Source organism: Xiphophorus hellerii, chromosome 16, assembly GCF_003331165.1.
Source record: "Xiphophorus hellerii strain 12219 chromosome 16, Xiphophorus_hellerii-4.1, whole genome shotgun sequence".
NCBI lineage: Eukaryota > Metazoa > Chordata > Actinopteri > Cyprinodontiformes > Poeciliidae > Xiphophorus > Xiphophorus hellerii.
Window position 1 is genome coordinate 20,647,256 of NC_045687.1, and position 21,664 is coordinate 20,668,919.

The window sequence follows — 21,664 nt, forward strand, 5'->3', positions numbered from 1 at the left end:
TGGAAATAAATACTGCATGCAACCAAAAGATTATGAAGTCTGTATATTATGTTGCCCTTCAGTAATAATTAGATTTAAATAGAGAAGATGGGCACATCGACTACCTGATGCAATAATTCACACTACATGATTTTTTGCGCCTATTTTTCCCCTTACGACAATCTTAAAACGTTGGTCTTTCTAAGATTGTGTGGTGTGTTACGGTAGATCATCGTTGCCGCTCCGATCTAAATCAGGGTTTTCCCAGACTGGGATCTTAACGCAGCCTGTTGAATGTGACAGGTAGCCAATCAGAAAGCGCGGATTCTCCTCCGTGTTTTCTGAGGGAAAATTACGTCCCAAACAGCTGACACGGCGCAACCCGAAGTCCAGCGGACATTGGAGATGATATGTGGAAACAACATTAATGTTTATTCAACATGCAAAGAATATAGAAATGACAAGAGGAGGAGTTGGAGCGAAATTGCTACCGCAGTTGATAAACCCGGTAACTTTTCAGCTGTTCTTCGTTAACGTGACGTAAATAGGTTCTAATGATTTTCATTCAGTCAGGATTTTACGCTGAAACTAGCCACATGCACTGCAGGTAGCTTGTAGTAAAGCATTGATTAATTCCTGGTTTTAAAATTAGTTAACTGAACTTGTAGCCATTATTTTGTGCCCATTGTTGGACACCACATGGCAGGAACGAACCCGATCGAACCGTTATACCTAGGATTTCTGTCGGCTAATGTGTGGTCTGTCAGGTTTTGAAAATGGGCCGACAATCGGCCGACAGCTCTAAGATGTGTCGTGTGCGCTGGGCTTTACACTAAGGAAATGAGGAAGGGAGGGTCAGTGGAGAGCACCGGAGTTGAGCCTTTTTTCATTCGGTGTCATCAACAGAAAGAGAAAAAGGCCGGAAGAGACGATAATGCCGATAATTAAAATGACGTCGATAGTTTTAATTTATCGTACGATTAATTGATTTACCGTTTATCGCGACAGGCCTACCGATACCCTAATGAATGATGAGCTTAATTTTCCATGAATACTTGCATCTGACTTTTAATCTTTTGTCAGAATAAAAAAAAATCTAAGTATGCTCTCTGTTAATGATCTATGGAATAAAAAAGGTGAGAAATTAAGAGTTATGTTGCAATTAATCAATGGGGAGAAAATATTAATATTTTTAGTACTTGACCTGCTGATCACCGATTACAGGCAATCATGGGAAAATTGTCCGACTCTTAGCTTTTGGTTAAATTGGTGTATTTCTAATAATTACATCAGTTTTCTTGATGCATAACACTGAGTTTTCTAACAATCACAGAAAATTGAAGACACACACAAAAAAAAATGCTTTCATGTCAATCACAACAAGATGGATACATCTATAACATCACAGTGATTATTATAGAAAAACAGCCAGGAAACTAACTTTAAAAATGATTTAAGCCCAAAGAAATCTGGTCACAGTAACCTAAGAACCTGAAGAAAACAGTGACGTTAAACTGAGACTGCCCTGCAACCAAACCTGACCCTAAACAAAGACGAGGTACAAAGAACCACAATACCAACGCAACTCCAATAAGACACATATAGTTAACTCGAAATTCTTTTAACAAACCTGTTCAGCAACATAAGAGAAGCACAACACACATATCCACACATGTGAGGGGGGGAAAGAGGCTGGCTACATTCTTAGTGTGAGAACATTTCATCCATCTAACGTCACCTTTTCCTTCCAAGATACAGTCCACTGTAATTGCATAACTCCTCTCCCCGTTTTCAGCTGCGAAAAGTGGGAAACTATGCCACAATGGCAATCTGCAGTGGCATTCCTGTTACCCCTGCAGACTACATCACTCTCTCTTTCCACTGTGTACGCCTCAACGTGTCCAACAGAAAGTCATCCAGGCGAGTAAAGTGTTCCACAGTGCCATCACGGCTGGGGCTGAAGTGAAAACAACGAGCGGAGCACCGCTGGCTGGGACCTGGGCTGTTGTGGGCGGCTGCGTGGCTTTCCTCGCTTCTTGGCCTCCTCGTCTCCTCTGATGTAATTGAGGAAGATAGAGGGTCAAGCTGCAGGAGTAGTAGCACCATCCTGTTTAGTAGAGGTGGATGGCCACACTTGCCTTTGTTGCCAGAAAACTGCTACTTTGCTTCCCTGCCCTCCAACTTTCCTTGGAAGTTTCGGTCATAGAGCCATTGTTACATCAGAGCCACGTTTCCCCGTTTTCTGCTGTCTGACGTGCCAATAAAGGACCTTAGACAACCGTCTAATACTCCCAACAACTTGCCTTAATCAGACACGAAACCCCAACACTGCAATTTGCTAAAGCGCTTCGTCATCGTACTTTGGGATGTGAAGCGTTTTCTTAAATTGTCATGATTAACCCACAGGGGTGGTCTCTTGATCAAAAGGCACAGCTGAATGACGCTGCATGTAGTTGCAGGCAATAATCAGCCTTCACAATGAGCTCAGTCATCCATACAGCAACCATTAGCAAGCAGCATGACCGACCCAAATGAAATACCTTGAAAGTATTCTTAGTGTCTGAACATTTTGTTATGCTGCCACCACAACTTTCAATGTGTTTTATTGGGATTTGATGTAGTAAACAAAAGCAACAATAGTCAAGGGGAGGGAAATTGATTTGTTCCCAAGATTTCTGACAAGTCTTGAAAAACATAAAGATCCATCCATCCATTGTCTTCTGCTTAATCCAGCATTGGGTTGCAGAGGAAGAAGCCCAAGTAGAAAGACTCACGACTTCCTCAGACTTCCCTTTTCCCATTCTCCAGGGGAATCCCAAAGCGTTCCCAGGCCAGTCAAGAAACATAGTCCCTCCACCATGTCATCCTGCGGAGAACTCATTTTGGTCGCGTGTATCCACAATCTTAATCTTTCAGTCACTACCCAAAGAGGGAGGACGTAGATGAGGATGGGAACATAGATCAATCAGTAAATCGAGAGCATCGCCTTTTGGTTCAGCTCTCTTCACCATGACAGACCAGTACAGCCTTTGAATCTCTGCAGACCCTACACCAATCTCTCACACCATTTTTTATCAATCATGAACAAGACCCCCAGGTACTCAAACTCCTCCATTTGCCCCAGTCTCAAGACCTCATTCCCGACCCGAAGAGGCCACTCTACCCTACCTTGGTGTAAGTAGAGATGTTGAGAGCAATCCTGGAAGAAAGGCAGTGAAAGACTTGAGACTGGAGCAGAAGTTCACCTTTCAGTAGGACAAATACCCTACTCATATAATCCATTGCTTGAAATCAAAGCATGGTAACTTCCACCACTTAATCTAGTTGAGCATCTGTGGCAATACTTAAAAATTGATGAGATGTTCTTCATTCAATTTGATTGAACTAGAATTGTTTTGGAGGAATGGGTAAGAATCCCAGTTCCTAGATGTACAAATACCTTAAGAGTTTACAGGTACACTTGAAGAAAAATGTGCTTCTTGAACCCCCACTGTTTAGTTTATTTGTAAAGGTTGTTGAACACAATGTATACTTTCCCATTCATTCCAAATTTCGGATTTAATTTGCACTGGTTTATTACAATGATGGGCACTGCAAACTAAAAAGTCCTACACATTAGTTCTGCTACACCAACATGGAATTTCAATTGAATTACATGTCCCCTTTAAAGACAATATTTGAGCACAATTTAATTTTGATATACTTTACTTTACATATTCTATAATGTCCTTAGATATTGTATTTAAATCTTGTCCACTATTATCCATGTTTTATTTTGTTCCTTTTTGTTTTTTGTTTGAAATAAAGTTATTTCAAACAAAAAAGAGGAAAGAGGAGAAGAAATGGGATTGCCATATGAACAGTCTTCATCCACTTCAAAATGAGAGAATCAATACGTTTGTATTGATGCTGACAAATCTAACTACAAACATCTACTCATAACATAATGCAGCAATGAGCAAAACTTCAACACAGATGTCAAGCTATGTTCAACAGAAAGCTTACAAAACAGCCAAGTAAATTAGTTAGCTTCCTTTGAGAAATTAAACTCCGTGTGATAAAAGCTGTCAAAAGTTGGTAAAAGAGCTAAAAGAAAAATTGGTTCTACTATTAGCGCATTAGCAGATTAGCGGGCGCATGCCCACCACAGGTCTATTAGCGGTGTTTGGCTGACATGAAACACTTCAAAGAGGCACTTGATAACCAGCATTTTAACATCTGTCCAAAGTTTAAATTCTTGCTGTCAAACCTTTGACTTTTGGATGGGTGATAAACTGACATAAATTAATTTCAGTCAAAAATAAAATGGAAAAATTCTAACATCTGGTTAGATTTAAAAAAAAAGAAAAAAAAAGAAAGAAAAAACAAAACGACCATCAGACAGTTCATTCCCACATCTATTGCAGCAACTGCTAGACACACCGGAACCAGCGTTTCCCAATAAGACTGATAACAGTGTCTGTAGAAGAAGCTGCCCGAGAGGTGAATCATCAGGCACTCCTGTTTTAGCTTTGATCTGCAGGTTAGCTTCATTACCGTCTTCCTGTGAAGCAAGCCACAGCTTTTATCAACCAGACGGTTACACATAATGAAACTCGCTCTCATAGAGAAACCGATATTCAAGTGGATGAGTAACAACCGCCATGTGTGGTGGCGGTGGGGGCAGAGGGGTTACAGTGCGTTTAATCTCAGTTTTTCTTTTCTTTTTTTTTTTAACAATCCTGTTGTGGATTTGCTCCATTTGAGCAGAGCTTCCATTTGAAATGCGATCTTGTGCAAATCCATACATACAGCTGTTGGCGTCTTGTGTTTGCATCAACGACCCCTCAGTCAGTAACACGGCGGACTGGAGAACCTTCCATATGCACCAAGTTATACAGAGTTAACCCTGAGAGCATATGATCAGACGCAGAGCCTGCACGCCCAAGAACAAAGCCCTGTTTGCTGATCCACACTCGCACAATGTTGTTCTTCTCCTTAATCTAAAAAGCGTGGCATGCTCTTGTAACCAGCCACCTAAATTGATACTTTGAAAAAGCTGCAGGTTTTTTGAAAGGAGATCTAAAGACAGACAATTTTTCCCCATTGTTACTTGCAAAATGGCTTCATGTCTATCAGGTTTTAGGAAGAAGCCATCGGTTCAGTCTAATAAAAGGATATAATTTAATCGAACCGTTTCATTGTAGTGCCGGATGCATGTTTGTACTTTGTTTGTTCTTATGAAAGATAAGCCTGCGCTCAGTCTGATGTGCTCTAGATTTAATTCCATCCTCACGACATGCTGCTGCCACCACCATGTTTCAAAAGGTGACTTAAAGGCATCTGGTTGGATTTTATTTGGCGGCGTCAGAGCAGAATTAGAAAAATTTAAAGACATTTTTAGAAATCTTTATGTCATTTCCTTTTCCACTTCATAGCTCTGCACTAATAAGTGATAGTTTGTGGTGGTGATGTCACAAAAAAGGAAAATATGTCAAAATGTATTAGTATTTTGCAAAGAAAGAAAGAAAATGGGTGAGTGGAAATAACCATTTGTTGCCCTTGGTCTGATTTTTTAGTTCAAGAATTAAACTTTTTATTTTTAACCAGATTAATAATTATTATCGACATCATTTTATGTTGTTAACCACAACACAAAGTATTCGCCTTTTTACAAACAAGCCTGTATAAAAAGTTCTAAACAGACTAAACAGAGTGCAACTTCAAATAGGCCAGTCACAATAACAAATTTTGCTGGACGATAAATTGTCCCGGAAATTATTGCGATAAATTATAATATTGTTGCTTTGAGACGCAGTAAAATGGTTATGGTATGATAATGCAAGAACACAATTTCACAGATCGAGTGACTTTAAATTCTAATGAACATTTAACACTGGACATACCGTAAATGAATAAAGAAAACAACAGAAATAACAAATAAAATTAAATAAGAAGTCTCTGTAAACAAAATTAATTTAGAAAAAGGGGGGGAGGAGGGAGGGGGTGCTAGTTGATACCAAAGCAATAGATTGAAGACTTTAGTCATCGAGTTTTTGGTAGAAAGAGAGAAAAGAGAAAAACAATAAACCATGCTTTCATTTGTTATGCAGTTAATTGATTTATTGCTAATTGCTACTGGCCCAACTTCAAAGGGATTTCTAGTTTAAGAGATGGGAACGAAACAGGGATTATGCAGACAGTGAGGCAGGGAGGATAGAAGTAAAGCCAGGAGGCGAATATCCATCTAGTCGTCAGTATAAATTCGCTTCCCTCACATTCACCACTAATCCAATTCTGACCCATTAAAAACCACAGCCAGGTTAACAGAACCGGCCTCTGAAGAAGGTCTCACTCAAACCCCCCAGAAGGACGATGGACTAAGGGAACTAAGGGAAACTTACTCCAACACACATGCATACAACTATCAGGGGACGACAGACAGATATTGTATTTTCTAGTTTTTGGTTACCCCACCACTTCCTGGAACTCCCCTGGACAACCGCCCAAATCGAAAACCGCCATCCCAGGCATCCGTAATTTTTACAGCTTGTTGAATTACTAGATGACCAGAAAGTAATCTGTTCTGAAACTATAACTCGATATACATCACTTTGAAAACATTCTCACACTTTTTCTGTCTGGGTACAACCACAAATATTTTACTGGGATTTCCTCAAAGACACCATGACAAAGTTAGTGCGTAGATGATAAGGACAAAACTAAATAATTAGATCTGTATTGCTACATTTACGCTCTCCTTCTAATCAAATTGTTACAACAAAGCAGCCATAATGGCGCGTTGATGATCTGCTTGGCAAAAAGAGCTGGCCTCCCTAAACCACACATGCCATCCACTCAACTAGCTCATCGGCTACTGTTTACACAAAGGGACAGGCTGAAGCCGTAAGCCACCCGCAGTTATGACATTTCTGGCATGTCGCTGAGTAACACAAGCACTACACCTCTCCTTTATGATTAAAAGTGAGCTTCAAACGGTGGAACGTTCTGCCAGAAGTGACGTCTGGACAAATGTTTGGCCCAAGGAGCGATCCCTCTGAAGGAGGACCGAGCGCGGAAAGCTTCGTCATCGCCATGGCGCAGCTGAACCAACACCAAACCCAAACTCCAGCAAGTCAATTAATTGGCAAAACTATTTAAATTGTCGGGAGGCTCTCGGCGGGAGGGAAACCAAATGTTTACAAGTTATGCTCCATAACAGCTTCAGCTTCCCAATGTCATTTTTTTCACCCCCTCCATCACCGCTCGAGATCATTTTGTTTACTTTCGCATCTTTCTTCTCAAAGCAAAAAAAAAAAAAAAAAGAAGAAAGAAAATGGGGGAAACGTTGCCCTTAAAATGCATCTCCACACTGAGGCCCCTCTCACCACATGTAGCTAATCACGGCGTATTTACTACGTATCCTGTCTGAACACCCAGATGAACTCAAATCACTTCCATGCAGCCACTCTTAAAAAAAAGAAAAAACACACAGCTCTGACTGAGACCACATGAATGCACCCAGAGCCAGCGCAGACCACATTAAAACTTCCTTGATCGTCAGGTCCTGTGCCTCTACAGAAAGCCCCCCCGTTGCCTCCCAACCTTCCATGCCCAGCTGCAGGGAAATCTTCTTCAATTAACCAACAAAGATCCAAAGACAACCCCCCCGCATCTGTGGACTACAGTCAGACTAAAAAGCATACAAAAAAGGAGAGACATCGAGCCTTTTCAGGCCACACCACACAGTGGGGCCAGTGTGAAACCCCAAGAGCCTTTGTTGCATCGTTAAAACAAGTCTGTTCTCTTCTCAGGCGGCATCTGTGCCCATTCAGCTGTCAGTCATCTAACAGACAGGACCCCCTCTTTTTTTAAAAAAACAACAACAAGGTTTTCCTCCAAAAATAACGGCAGTGGCGACCTCCAGTTTTGCAGAAAACGGCTGCAGCATCATCGACTGCTAATCGTCGGCAATTAAACGTGGAAAAAAAAAAAAAGAAGCAGAATGCATGACACAGAGTGGAGAGGGGAGACAGGGTTTCATCAACTCAATTTAAGACATGTTAAGAGCCTTTTGTAAGACCATTATGGATGAAAGGAAAGAAAATTGCAGATTTTATATAGTAGTGCCAGGTTTCGTTGCCCAGAATGTACGTAACATCAACAGGTTTGCAGCAGAAATGTCCCAGCTGGCAAAAAAAGCTTCTTCTGTTTTTTGCTAGCTGGCTAATTAGATCAATTAAGACAAATGATAGATAATAATTGCACTTATCATTGCAATTAGTAGAGCAGCTAGCTCAGGCGCAGTAGATAACTAGCTAGTTGGTTAACTACTGCTACTTGCTAGCCAGCTAGCAAGGGTTTATTAGCTGCTGAGTCTGGACAACATGGCTGAAAAACGTATAACAAAATAAGCTTTTCTTATCAGTCAATAATGATAATTATTTATTGGTTTCTTGTTTTAAATATCTGAAACACAGCCACAATAGTAGCGTGACCTTTCCTGTTTTATCCACAGTTTTCACTCCACGCCGTTTGTTATTTTTAAGCAGCGTAAGGCCTGGTGGCGATCCCCGAAGCTGCTACTCAACAGGTTGTTGCTAGGTAACCAAAGTTAGCGGTAGTCTCAAATATGTTCAAGTCACAGAACACAATGACTGGAAGATCATTATGTCACTTCAGTCACTTTTGCGTGACAGAAAAGTTTATTGAGAATAAACTACATAGAATAGACGAGTAAATAGCCCTGCCACAACCAAATTATAGACCAAACTTACATTTTAAAATGAATTTAAGACATTTCTTAATACCTTAATTTTAGATACATAGATGTAAGACTTTTTAAGGATCCACGGACGCCCCCTCTTTAGGAGCGCGTAGAAGCTCAGTCGGTACGGGCGGGAGGTGAAATATTGAAATATGCTTCGGCCTGAGGGGGGAAGACGCTTACAGTCGGAAAGAACAGGAGGGAAGAGGAGGGAATGCGAGTAGAGACTTTTAGGGAATCCCACTGAGATAGCTCTCTCCGCCGATCTGCATCGGGCCAAAGAATTCAGACGAGCAAACCATATGCTCGACGAGTCACACGTGAAACCCCCGGACGGCGCAACAATAGACGTTGAGAATGTGGAGCTGAACAGCAAAAAAAACAGCAACAAAAATGTCTTTACACTTCAGATTCTCTTTTTCCCCCCCCCCCATTGCAAAATCCTAATCCCATCCGAAGGAAGACGCTCTGAGTGGATGACAGTGACATCATCCCATTTAAAGATGCACAGAAGGTTCCCCCAAAACACCTCCACGCCCCCTACTCAATTACTACACTCCAAGAGCCAGGGGAGAATTTATGAATGATCACACAAAGTAATGAGTCATGCTATCATGGTGTAATTTATGCCCCAGACGGCGGAGCATGTAATGCTATTAGCTCTGTTTACATGTGACATAACATAGAAGTGATCAGGTGTACGGCAGCGGAGGAGGAGGAGGCGGCGGACGAGTCGCCCTCTAAAGTGTTGGTTTTAGCAATTTCTTTTGTTTTTCTTTTTAAAGTTTAGAAGCCGGCAAACATGTGGAACATCTGGTTCAAATGGACGCCGACGAGACAAACGGTTATAGGAGATGCTTCAGACGTAGCGACGAGTCGTTCGCTGCTAATAAGCAGCTACGTGACAGGATCCAAAAAATGAGCCCCGAAATGAAATGAGAAAATCCAGAAGTCATGTTGCAGAGGCGCATTCGACAGACGAGCCTCGCCTCTGCGTGGACAACTGCGGTGTCGAGGTTCTGTCACACCGACCCTGGGGTTCCTGGGGTAAGGAACCTTACTGAGGACCAAGAGAAAACGCAAGAGTGAGTAAGCCCGTTCCAATAACCGATAAATCAATAAATCGCATAACAAACTAAAACAAGTGAGATAATTTACATCTGGACAACAGTTGTTAAAGAGATGCTCCGGTTTAATATTATTGAAAAGTCTGCATCTTGAGAGACGCTGCAAATATTTGACACCCTTTTCAAAGTAGTTTTTACCTGTTTTCCTGGTGTAAGCTGACCGATTATCATCATCTTTTTAAACGTAATTTTGACCACAGAAACGTCATAATCCATTTTAATTATTGTTGTTTACTTTGGATTTTTTTTTTTTTTTACCCCTCCAGGGGGTCTTTTGTGGGCTCTAGTGTCCCTTATATGACAGTAGGCTGACAGGAAACGGGGAAGGAGAGGGGGGAATACATGCGGCAAATATCGTCGGGTCCGGGAGTCGAACCCGCGACGGCCGCGTCAAGGACTCAAGGCCTCCAAATATGGGTCACGCTAACCACTACGCCACCACGGCACGGTCTACTTTGGATTATTTAACTTGCTTTCCAGTTTCAGTATTAAATCTTCTTTAGAAATTAAATTTTGTTTAATTTTGAAAGTGTATATTTGCATTAACATGCCATTATTATCATCATTACTGTTGAAAATGATCTCAAAATGACAATATTATGATTTATCGCAATCATTTCTGGGACAATTTAACACCCAGCGATATTTGTCATGGCGACAGGCCACAAAAGGACAATACATGTGAGCGAATGCGCTGACAATGATCCAGACGTCCAGCTTTTCCTGAAGGTGTTTGAGGTGCTGTGCCGGGTTACTCAGCATCAAAAGGAGAGCTGGTCTGCAGGGTCCCGCCATTTTTCACAGCAGTCACAATCCCAGCATTCCATCAGGAGAGAACTGCAGGTCGTCCAGGGCAGCACTGAAATTAATTCATGACAAAATGCTCTAGTTCTGAATATTTTTGTAAGTAAGAAAGATATCAAGGTGATGTGTCCAGATCACCAATCACTGAGAGGGTAAATATTAAGGCCTGAGAATTAGGACTGCGCTATAATGGAAAACTATGAAGCTACTATTAGTAAGCCTGTCAGGATAACAAATTTTGCGAGATGATAAATTGTCCCAAAAGTTATCCCAAAATACAATAATATTGCCTGATTCTCTTGATTTTGGGAGATCAGCCAATACTTACATGTGAAGCCGATCGTATCGGCAATGGTCTTAAAATCAGCCACTGTCCTCTTCTGCTCCGGTTTGACCGACAGACCGGCCCACCAGGTCATGTCAGCATGTTTGCGACTAACAATCGTCACCCTACTGTTGCAAAGTTAGCAACTTTCTTGCAGAATTTAGCGACATTTCAGACCAAAAAAAAAAATGGCATCGGCCAAAATTGGAATCGGCAGGTCAGGCTTTTTACGGATCATAATCGGCCAGAAAACTGCAATCGGTGCACCCTACTTATTGGCCATAACAGAAATACTAATATTGCCTACCGATATCGGCCCAAATTTTCCATATTGGTGCATCCCTAATGGTTTTATATGGTTGTGAGAATTCAATATACTGTTGATAATTACATTTTGTATAATATCCGTGCCTAGAAAAAGCAACATTCCAACATCTTTACAAGAGAGTCCAATTTCAGATCAAAGTTTGATGTTTTTAGTATTCATCAAGTGTTTAAGAAGCCATTTAAAAAGTAAACTGCTTTTCTGAGAACATTAGAGAGCAATATTTTTGGTAGATAACAGGAAGGCTGAAAGAAGTACAGCAAAGCTGACTCTCAACCTCTCTCTGTTATGGAACATGTTGGGAGTTTTTTCTCTAAAGTAAACCCTGGCAGTGTTTTGCAGTGCGCCCAAGTCATGCGTGAAAATTCCCAGTAACGAACACGGAACAACCACAAACGCGGTCGAAAGCTCGCCGTCCTTGACCATGTTAACTAAAACTACCTAAAGTTTCTGCTTTTTGTCAGACAGAAACCGCAGCGGGGTTGAACATTTATTTTGCCCCCTCCTCCTGGTGGAAGCATCCAGCCCCTTTAAAAGGCATTTAGGTCACGACCTGGCTGTAGATCAAATAAAGGGCAGCTGTGTGACCCCTATCCCAGTCAAAACACCAAACTGCTTTCATGTAAAGCCTTTTTTTTCCTCCTCTTCTTCTTCTTTTCCCTGTTTGTTTGAAAAAGGCACAAACCAAGTGGTTTAGAGAGAGCGGGAGAGCGGCACAGCATAATGCGGCTGCAGAGGGATCACATGTTAATGTTCCACAATGAATCATAACGCAGAGGTGAGAGTGGGTCACTGGTTCAGGCGGGACTGCTGATCTAATAATAATAACAATAATAACACAGTTTAACACTGACCTGCTTCCTCTACAATAACAAACACGGTCACCAGCTCCACTTCCATGGATGTACTTGCACTTGCTGTTTATTCTACTTCAGTTTTATAGAATAAAAGAAAACAAAAAACTTACATTTATGCAGCCACAGTAATCTGCAAAGCACATTGTTTTGGTTTCAAAAACTCTGTCATATCCTATGCATACAGAAACATTTGTAAAGGAGTAACAGTATAAATTTCAGGTCAAATGTCGCCATGGATGCACGACGTCCACAATCATGGACAGAAGATTTGCAATTTCTTCCCCAACGTAAAATTAACAAGGAATGCACCGATTTGAAAATCTGGGCTACAATCAGCGGTAACCGATATTTAGTCGTACGGCATATTTATATAGATCTCCCAATCCTTTCGACACTCTGAATAAACAAACATCACATGGCCGCCCTACATTCCCTCTCCAGAAATGCATACATAAAGGGAAACAAGATGGAAGCAAACATCGGTTATTGATACCGGCCCAAGTTTTACTCATGGAATCCATCCTGATTTATCAAAAGTTAACCAATACAGATGAAAAGGCTGCTATATCGTGACTCTCTAAAATCAAGTCTCGTATAATTTTCAAAACTGTGAAAATTTTACGATTCTGGAGTTATTTGGTGTAAAATATACTTTAGACTGCAGTTGTGTCAAATTATAGAGGCAGTGCTAAGATAAAAGATCATGCACCTGTCAATCCATGGCTTATGCTGTTTGTTTGTCTTTATTTTTGTTACTGAAACAAATTTCAATGTGCTTCTGTATGATGACAATAACAAATGATTCTCATGTCAGATGTATTCAGCATTTTTGACTGACAACTGCCCTGCAGGTTTGAGGAAATGTTTTACTGACTTACACTCATGGGCCTGTAGGGGGCAGAGTACATAGTGACACAACATTATCAAATGAAGTGGGTTTTATACAAGTAGATCTAAATCAAATCATATGCACAAGGAAGCGGCTTTCAAATTGCTGCCTACTGTAGTGAGTACTTTTATTTGTTACTGAATTGGGATTGGATTCCAATAAAAAATGGACAAAATTACATCTCAATTGCAGGATTGAAGTTGTTTTTTGGGGGGGGCTTTTTATGATGCAATGCATTTTTGTTTCAAAGCAGGATATTGTCCGTCAGCAATTATGGCATTTAAAAAAAAAAAAAAAGTTATACAATTTAGAGATGTTTTTCTAGTGCGTCCTGGATGCATAAAAGAGCCTTATTGAAGGTCCTTCCTCCTAGCAGCTGCTAGACTATAACCAACAAGGCTAACGTCAAACTCATTAACCCTGTTGCTTTTGTGTGCACAAATATGCAGGCACATTTTGTCCATTTTTAAATTTTCTCAATCATTTCAACTTTTGAAAATCGAAATATTGGCCTGTATTTTGAATAACTACTCTGTGCTGTAAATTTGCCCTCACTGTACACAAATATGGTATTATTATTCTTCTGTTTTTATATTTTACATTTTCGTGTAAGCCTACACGCTTCATAACTGATATCTTTATTTTAAGCACCGAAAATTGTAGCTCTTTCATAATAATAATACTTTTTTTTTTAAATTGACCAATTGTCTTTGATTCCGGATCACAACTTTTCAATGTATATTCAGTTTTTCTTAAAAAATATACAGCTGTTGAAACCCACACAGACATGAATTTCGACATTAAAATGTATTTTAATGCTCTTCCACACCAAATCGCTTGCTTTGACAAACATTTCTCTAGAAAATGTTCCTAAAACATTTACTGTTACACAGGAAAAGGGTTAATAATAACCTGCTTTAACTGGGAAAACAAACAAAGGAGCCAGCTGCCCGTCTGCAGACAGTTAAGGGACACTGCACACTGTTTAGAGCCAGTTATAAACTCTTGTGACCTGTGGAGTTGTTTGTTATCTAAACCGAGCCTTGTTCTGGCAGAAAGGCTTGGTTAGAGCTAGCTGGCTAGGCTAACCCAAGCTAGCCAACTTTAAATGCCGTCTGTCAGGCAGAGCGGTGCCACAGTTGGAAGGCACACACGTGTTTAAATATCTGGAAATGCAATACATCACATGCTCTTTTTCTTAGCGTGCCCATCTTTCCCCCCCCCCCCCCCCCCCCCCCCCAACTCCTCATTAAGCCTAAATTGGTGATAAAATAGGCAGAAGAAAAACCATTGCATCGCACCGAGCAGCGCAGCCCCGGGAACCCCGTTCTGTCTGGTGGAGGCGGTAACTGGCGACAGTCGCAGGGCTCAGACTACTTCCAAGAACAATAATATCAAAATGCAGCGCTCGCTCTTGCTCCGTCTCAAATGTTCCCGCATTTAAGCCAGCAACGTGAAATAAATCCATAATTAAATTAACGTGGAGCTCTTTGTAGAAAGAGTAGCAACAACAAGAGGGGAGAGCCAACTCCATGGCCCATGGGAACTGTTCACCTCCAGCAAATACACCCACCCTCTCCTAGCTAAGTGTGTGGGAATATATTTGGGGATTTAAAGAGCGTTGTTGGCTACCTGTTAATCTCAGTTTGACGGGGCCATTCCGCCGGACTCCTTGGTTAGACATCTCCTCTCGGTCCGAGCCTTCACTGCGCTTACTACAAACGTGTCGTTGGATGTAGAAAAAAAAAATTATAATAAGGTTTAATGAACCTCTCCGCCAGTTTTAGACAATAATGGAGTCAAAGCATTGTAGCCCGGATGTGGACAGAACTGCCATAGCGACCGCTCATAAATGCCAAAAATTGAAAAAAAGAAAAGAGGGAAGAACGTAAATATAAAAAAGCGCTGCAGCAGACTAAAAAAGTCAAATAAAATTAAAAATGTCTCCTCCGGCGCTGGAAAGCGAGGGGTACGCGGTGCTGGAGCGCGGTGTTTATCTTCACATCTTCGGAGAGAGCCTGTGTCAGTGGCCCGGGCTCCTCTCAGCTCCTCCACGGCTGAAGTGCGGAGCCTCCGGGGTAGGTCCCGCTTCCCGAGCTGACCGGTGACGACAGCACTCTCTGGGGGAGAGGCAGGCATTTCTCCAACATGTGGCGCTGAACCGTGACTCACACACGGGCATCACTGTGCGCTTTGTGCGGCGGCGATGAGAGACACCTAATTTACCTTCAAACAAATCTGTCATCTTGAAAATACGTAAATATCAAATCAATCATTTTCGGTTTTACCAATGAAAATGCGCAATTGTATTTCAGACACATCAACCAAAAAAAAAAAAAAAGTCCAGAGCAACCACCTTTCATTCAGAAGTCACCTAATTACTAAACAGAGTCCACTTTGGAGGAAGTTAACTACATATTTCAGTGAAGCACGGAGATGGCAGTATCATGCTGTGCGGATGCGTTTCTTCACAGGGGTAGGGAAAACCTTCTAAATTAATATGAAAATTGGTTGATCTAATAATTGGATAACTCTTTTTTTTTCTCTCCAAATCTTGTTAGTAATTTGCAAAAGAGTTGAGACGGGCATAGAGGTCCAACTTCCAGATGACGCAGCCCAGAGCACCAAAACTTTTTGTCACCGGGGCCCAAAACTGACAGCATCTCATCTGCCACACAAAATGAAAATGAAGAAAATAATCTTATTGTGAGTCAGCATGTGCTGATGGACCAAGGACCCAGGAGCCGTACATTTGACATAAGATTAAAACATCTTGCAGCATGTTAGGATGGCTCACTCAAAGTCCAGATATAAATCCAACAAAGAGACTGTTGCGTCAAGAAAATTCATATTCATAGATTTTCTCCATCCATTCATCTTGCATGTTTCTTTTAACTGAAAGTAATGAGCATTTGTTGTTCTTGAAACGCTAGTAGAACATGCCAAAAAACTGCTTTGCATGGATTTATTGGCAACATTTACTCTGGATATTCTGTACGTTTCTATATACTGTATATAAAAAACATATACTGGGATGTGCTGTGGTGGCGCAGAGGTTAAGCACAACCCAACCCCTTAGTCCTCGACGCGGCTGTCGCAGGTTTGATTCCTGGCCTGACGACATTTGACGCATGTCTTCCCCCTTCTCTCATTACCCACTTTCCTGTCAATTCACTAATAAAGGCCACTAGAGCCAATAAAACCATATACTTTTACATCGTTTTCCTTTGAGATGCCCATCTCATTTTCTATTAGAAAGTTCTGAATGTAGATGTTGCTTACAGGTAACTTTTCAGAAAGATGAAGTACTAGTTCCTCTGAGATTTCAAAGACATTTTTCTCATGTTATTAGTGCGATAATCTGCCAATTTAAATACTTTAATTAAATTATTTAAACGCCTTTCTGAAAAGTTACGTTTGTCTTATTTCAAGTGCACTAATATGTTTACACTAGAAACTAGAGCAGAAATACGTGGTAAGGCTGTTTTTGTAGTGTAAATTAATCCCAAAACATCCACATGTAACTTAATGGGATTTCAAATGTGTAATAAAATGTTTTCACACATTTCTCTAATTTGTTGCAAGATAAACAGTCTTTGACTAAACCTGGTCAGTATTTAAAGGTTTTTTTTTTTTAAATGCAGTTTATAAAAGTAAAATCAGAAAGAGTGAACACTGGCAAACATGATCCAACAACTTTATTTACACATTTGTTCTTGTTATAAAAGGAGTATGTACAACACATACAAATATCAGCAAACGTCACATGAACACAGGACAGACCGTAGCAGTGGGAGGTTACAGTACAGAGTGAAAGCATCAAGTTGTTTAGAAATTAAAAGTGCTCTGGTTTTCACTGATCTGGAATGCGTAGCCGTCATCAGTAGCTTCAGGGATCACACACTGCACCTCCTCTTCCTTCAATGAAAGCAGACGGGAACAGGTCACACACGGTTTAACACGTCAGGCTAAGCTAACGGTCAAACATCTCTACCCACCTCTTCAGAGAAGTACTTCTCAATCAAGTTGAGCGCGGCTTTGTAGATCAACTCATTCTCGTGAGACTGCAACGCCTCGATCTTGTCCAGGCCACCGCACTCCTCGATCATCAGACTCAGTTTGTACGACTCTCCGATTTTGTCTCCGGCCTAACATGGAGACATTTGAAACGTGAGACGCTGCACATAAAGCCGCGGGGGTTCATGCGGCTTCGGCTTGGTCTGACAGCGCACTCACCATGAAGATGTTGGTGATGGCGTCCAGAATGACGAGGACGGTTTTGCTGTCCTTGGAGGAAAGCAGATTCAGCAGAGGCTCAAGAACGTTGGATTGGACGAGGAGGACCACCTGCTGAACAGTGCCCCCGCTGGTGAAGTTTGTTACTGCCCACACCGCCTCTTTTTGGGTTTTGTAGTCACCCTGCAGAGACAGAGGAGAAACACCAAAACTAAACAGAAGGAAGGAAATTAAACATTTTTGTACCAAACTCTGGTTCTCAATGAACGTTTCAAAAGCACCAAACTAAATCATTTGATCTGAAAGATAAGAAATTTCCACTTTGTGCATTGAAGAGTTTTCAGATTTTATTCAATTTATAAACCGATTTTAACTGATGAATCTAGTTGCATATAACTCTAACCCCTACCGAGCACCAGTCGGAACCTATAATATTTTTAGGTTTTTCGTAACAGTTTAGTTTAATTTCTTTGTGACTGTCTTCTTCAGATTGTTCCAATTAGTTTTTAGAGTGGGTTTGCATTAATTTAATTTAGTTCATTTCAGAAGACTTGTAAATGGATTCATAAAAGATTCATTAAAGATGCATCTAGAATTTCAGCATGTTTTAGATAGATGCATAATATATTTCCTAGTTATAGTTATTCCCCCCTAGTAATTATCGTTTTTATCCAAAATGTTTTCAATTTCAGTTTTACTACAATATCTTTGCCCAGAACGCACCCGCACGAGCATGTCGACCATGTCGGGAACGAGGCCTGCGTTGATGACTTCCTGGATCTGGGTGTCCTTCCCCGCCGTGATGTTGGACAGAGTCCAGGCTGCCTCCTTCTGGATGTTGGCCTTTTTGTGGTGCAGTAGTTTGGGGAACATGGACAGCGCGCTGGCGTCAAGTACAGCCTGAGTCTGCTCATCTGTGCCGGTCACGATGTTACCCAGAGCACGGAGTGCTGGAGTCTAAGAGAAAAGACAAAAAGAGGGTTATTCAACAGCCGGGAGAAACGTGGCAGCTGTAGAGAATAGGGCGAGTTTTGTAAAGTTTGGCACGTACAACTACGGACAGCTCTTGGAAGTCGAGCAGCTTCACCAGGCGAGGAATCACGCCGGTTTTGACCACCACGTCAATGCGGTCGTTGGGTCCGTCCGTAAGGTAGGAAATGGCCCAGCACGCGTCGGCCAACACCTCCAGGTCGTTATAATGCAGCAGGCGGATGAGGGCGGGTAGAATCTGCTCGATGGCTTCCATGGGCGGAGATGGGTTTTTGTTGCGGCAGAGGTTGGACAGGGTCCAGGTCACATTTCTAAGATAGCTGGGCTGTGAAGAGATCAAGAGGAAAAAAAAAAAAAAAGCAGAAGGTAGATGTCAGTTTGGCATGGAGAAATGAAGATTTAATTAGATTAGGACACCACCTAGAGGCGGATGAGGTGAATTACCAAGGAATTTCAAATCTTACAAAACTGGTGTCAAAACATTTGTGCAGTAAAATGTGTTTGTGCTGCTATCATTTTAAAGATTTTAAAAAAGTTTGCAGAAGTCATCACTATAATCAAAGCAACAGAAGCCTTTTTTGCTACACAAATGTAGCAGAGCAGATTGTTTTGTAAATGTGAACGGGGAGGGGGTGAAACAGGGTTGACCTATGGAGACTTAAAAAAAAAAAAAATCTAACATGATAGCAGCACAAGTGAAATTTGGTTTGACCTTCATTGATATCTTCAATACAAAAGCACAAACAGAAAACGCCGACACCAACTTTGTCTGATTTGAAGTCGGAGAGGGGCTGGTTGACCTTTCATGACCTCTGGAAAGATTTACCATAGGTAATATTAATATTAACAAAAGTGTTTATTGCACAAATGTTTGACACCAATTTTGTTAAATTTGGGTAATGTGGAGGGGATGTTCTGGTTGACCTTTAAACTTTCATTAATATATTCAAAGCAAAAGCTGGAGAAAAAAAAAAATTAAATAATTTTTGCTGCATAAATTTGAAAATAGATTTGAAAATGTTGGGTTGGGAGATGTCACTTCAAACCATAATCTGAACACATTTCAAAGAAAATGCTACTCACAGTGAATACAGTGAGGTTAGGGACTGCCAGCAAAGTGAGCAGAGGGGCCACTGCGCCGTGCTTGAGCACCACGTCTCTAAGATGTGACCCATCACCTGAAGAGAGAAGTAAATGTGAATAATTATGCACAACCCCCCTGCTGACCCCCCCCCCCAAAAAAAAAGCCACACATATATTTTTGCTACTTACCAGCGATATTTCCAAGAGCCCAGACTGCCTGCTCGCTGATGTGATGCTGGGGCGAGGTGACCAGGCTGATGAAGGCAGGGATGGCCCCACCGTCCACCACGGCGGCCGTCTGATCAGAAGTCCCCGAGGCGATGTTGGTCAGCGCCCAGGACGCCTCGAACTGAATCGGAGGGCAGTCGGTGAGGGCGAGGAAGGAGACAAACTTGGGGATGAGGCCGGCGGCGATCATCTGGTCGATGGGAGGGTGTTTGTCACGGGACAGCAGCTTCCTGCACCAGAAACATTGCAGTTAAAAAGAAAGAAAAAAAAAAAGAAAGAAAAGCTTTTGCTTGCAGCTTTATTTTAATAAATTACCGTGCAGCCTGGGTTGCCTGCAGCTGGGGCTCACGACTGTCACTGTTCACTCCAGCAACAATCTCCTCAACGGTCCACGGTCTGATTGCCTGCACAGGTAAGGAAAAACAGAGGATTAACAGACAGGAAGTATTCAGCCATACACAACATTTTATAAGCAGAGATCAGAACAAATACCAAAAAATTCTGCTTGGAGTTGCATGTTGTTAGCCTCATAGCATAGTTGCCCAGGTCATACTTGGGCCAAATTGAGATACAGTTTCTGCATAATACTGATCTCCTTACATTGCCACATCACCCTGCCTGAATATTTGTTACAGCCCAAAACATTCTTAGTTATTTTCACCACATTTCAGTCAATGTTCATCAAAACACATTCAATCTTGACTTAGGCAATTATGCTAGGAGACCAACAATATTTTATAATTAAACTGCTACATATCTTTCTTGCAATAAAAAAAATAATCAGAATGACCTTTTATATTGTAACTGTTAATTTCACATACCTGACCCCTTCTCTTTGGGTGAAAAGTTACCCCCTTAATATACACATTTTAGTCTGGCAGTAATATAGGACAAAAATAGGACCCAAAAAACATAAACGTCATATGAAAACTGTTGCTTAGGTCTTTGGCAACCTATGCGCCGAGGCATTTTGAACACTATTAAATTGAATTCAAGAGGACGCTAAAAGGCTCACCTGGCAGTTCTGGTTTCTTTCTTGGAGGGGAGACGTCGCCTCATCCGGGGCAGCGGCCACATTTCTCCTCTTGAACATCTGGTCATCCTTCTTGGCTTTACGAAGCTCGACGTTCACCTCCACTCTCCTGCGTCGGAGCTCCTGCGTTAAGTTCAGATAAAGCGTGTAATTATGGATTCTGCATTTTGGTCAACTCTAGCTTTTTCGTATAAAACTCACGTTAGCATCTCTGCCTTTGTTCTTGAATTTGTTCAGGCGTGCGACGTTCTCGGACATTTTGTTTTTTTTTTGTGGTGAGATTAGGAGTGCCGGCAGCAGAGAAAAGCTCTTGTAGTGGTGTAATTCCTGTGCACACAAACGGTTTTACGTCGCTTGAATTGCCTCGTGATATCAGGAAATATCAAGATAAGAATACACTACGTTCAAATTTTAAATTCAACCACATTGGTTAACTAAGTAAGAAAATAGTCAGTACCACGTGAAAGAAACACAAAGCATATAAAATATTTAAAAAAAAAAAAAAAATCAGAAGTAGCAGTCACACTTACCCAATGCAGGAGCAGGAGCGATGTAGTCAGAAAATGCCGCACAGACCTTTAAATTCCAGAAAAAAGACCTCTGATTGGGCCATTCGAGTCAAAGCATTTATTCGCCAGCGTTCATTGGTCGTTTTGAAAAAAAACCACATGCGTCACCGGAAACACCGTCACTTCACGAGAACATCGCGAGACGTGGACTCCGGTTCGCCCTGATCCAGGATCAGTTCAGGCTGGATACGGACTTACGGTCACCATGCCAACAAACTGTTCCAGGATCGAGAGAGTTCGACACTGATATTTAAAATTCTCGACCAGGAAGTTATTTAAGATACACTTTTCTGTTCTCAAAATTCAGTTTTGGCTTATTTATTTTTGTTTTAAAACCTACAATAAGCCCCCTCTTTATACAAAACTGTAAAGTTATTCTAAAACTTTATAGCTTTATAACATCTGTAAAGCTATTGATTACATTTTCGGTAAAAAAAAAAGTATTTTATGTATACCATAAATATCACAAAATA

At 41.3% G+C, this 21,664-nt stretch overlaps 2 protein-coding genes across 2 annotated transcripts in view; both read right to left on the reverse strand.

The window, feature by feature from the left end:
* Positions 1-15,213, reverse strand: part of smurf2 (SMAD specific E3 ubiquitin protein ligase 2) — a 72,748-nt gene extending 57,535 nt beyond the window's left edge. Inside the window, exon 1 of the mRNA XM_032587160.1 lies at positions 14,685-15,213. Within this exon, the coding sequence (XP_032443051.1) occupies positions 14,685-14,736 (52 nt within the window). The 5' untranslated portion in view covers positions 14,737-15,213. The remainder of the gene's footprint in view (positions 1-14,684) is intronic.
* A 1,520-nt stretch (positions 15,214-16,733) lies between these two features.
* On the reverse strand, positions 16,734-21,277 carry kpna2 (karyopherin alpha 2 (RAG cohort 1, importin alpha 1)). Its single transcript, XM_032587163.1, has 11 exons — positions 21,153-21,277; positions 20,824-20,949; positions 20,605-20,745; positions 19,905-19,993; positions 19,551-19,819; positions 19,362-19,456; positions 18,340-18,603; positions 18,012-18,245; positions 17,289-17,471; positions 17,051-17,200; positions 16,734-16,970 (listed from the first exon to the last, which is right to left on the reverse strand). The coding sequence occupies exons 2-11, from the start codon at positions 20,878-20,880 to the stop codon at positions 16,881-16,883; spliced, it is 1,572 nt and encodes a 523-aa protein (XP_032443054.1). The 5' UTR covers positions 20,881-20,949; positions 21,153-21,277; the 3' UTR covers positions 16,734-16,880.
* Between the last annotated feature and the right edge of the window lie 387 nt (positions 21,278-21,664).

Coding starts and splice junctions, on each gene's coding strand:
- kpna2 (XM_032587163.1), bottom strand. CDS start 20,880: ATGTCCGAGAACGTCGCACGCCTGAACAAATTCAAGAACAAAGGCAGA. Junction 19,457..19,550: donor GGCTCTTGGAAATATCGCTG/GTAAGTAGCAAA, acceptor TTCTCTCTTCAG/GTGATGGGTCACATCTTAGA. Junction 16,971..17,050: donor AGAAGTACTTCTCTGAAGAG/GTGGGTAGAGAT, acceptor CTTTCATTGAAG/GAAGAGGAGGTGCAGTGTGT.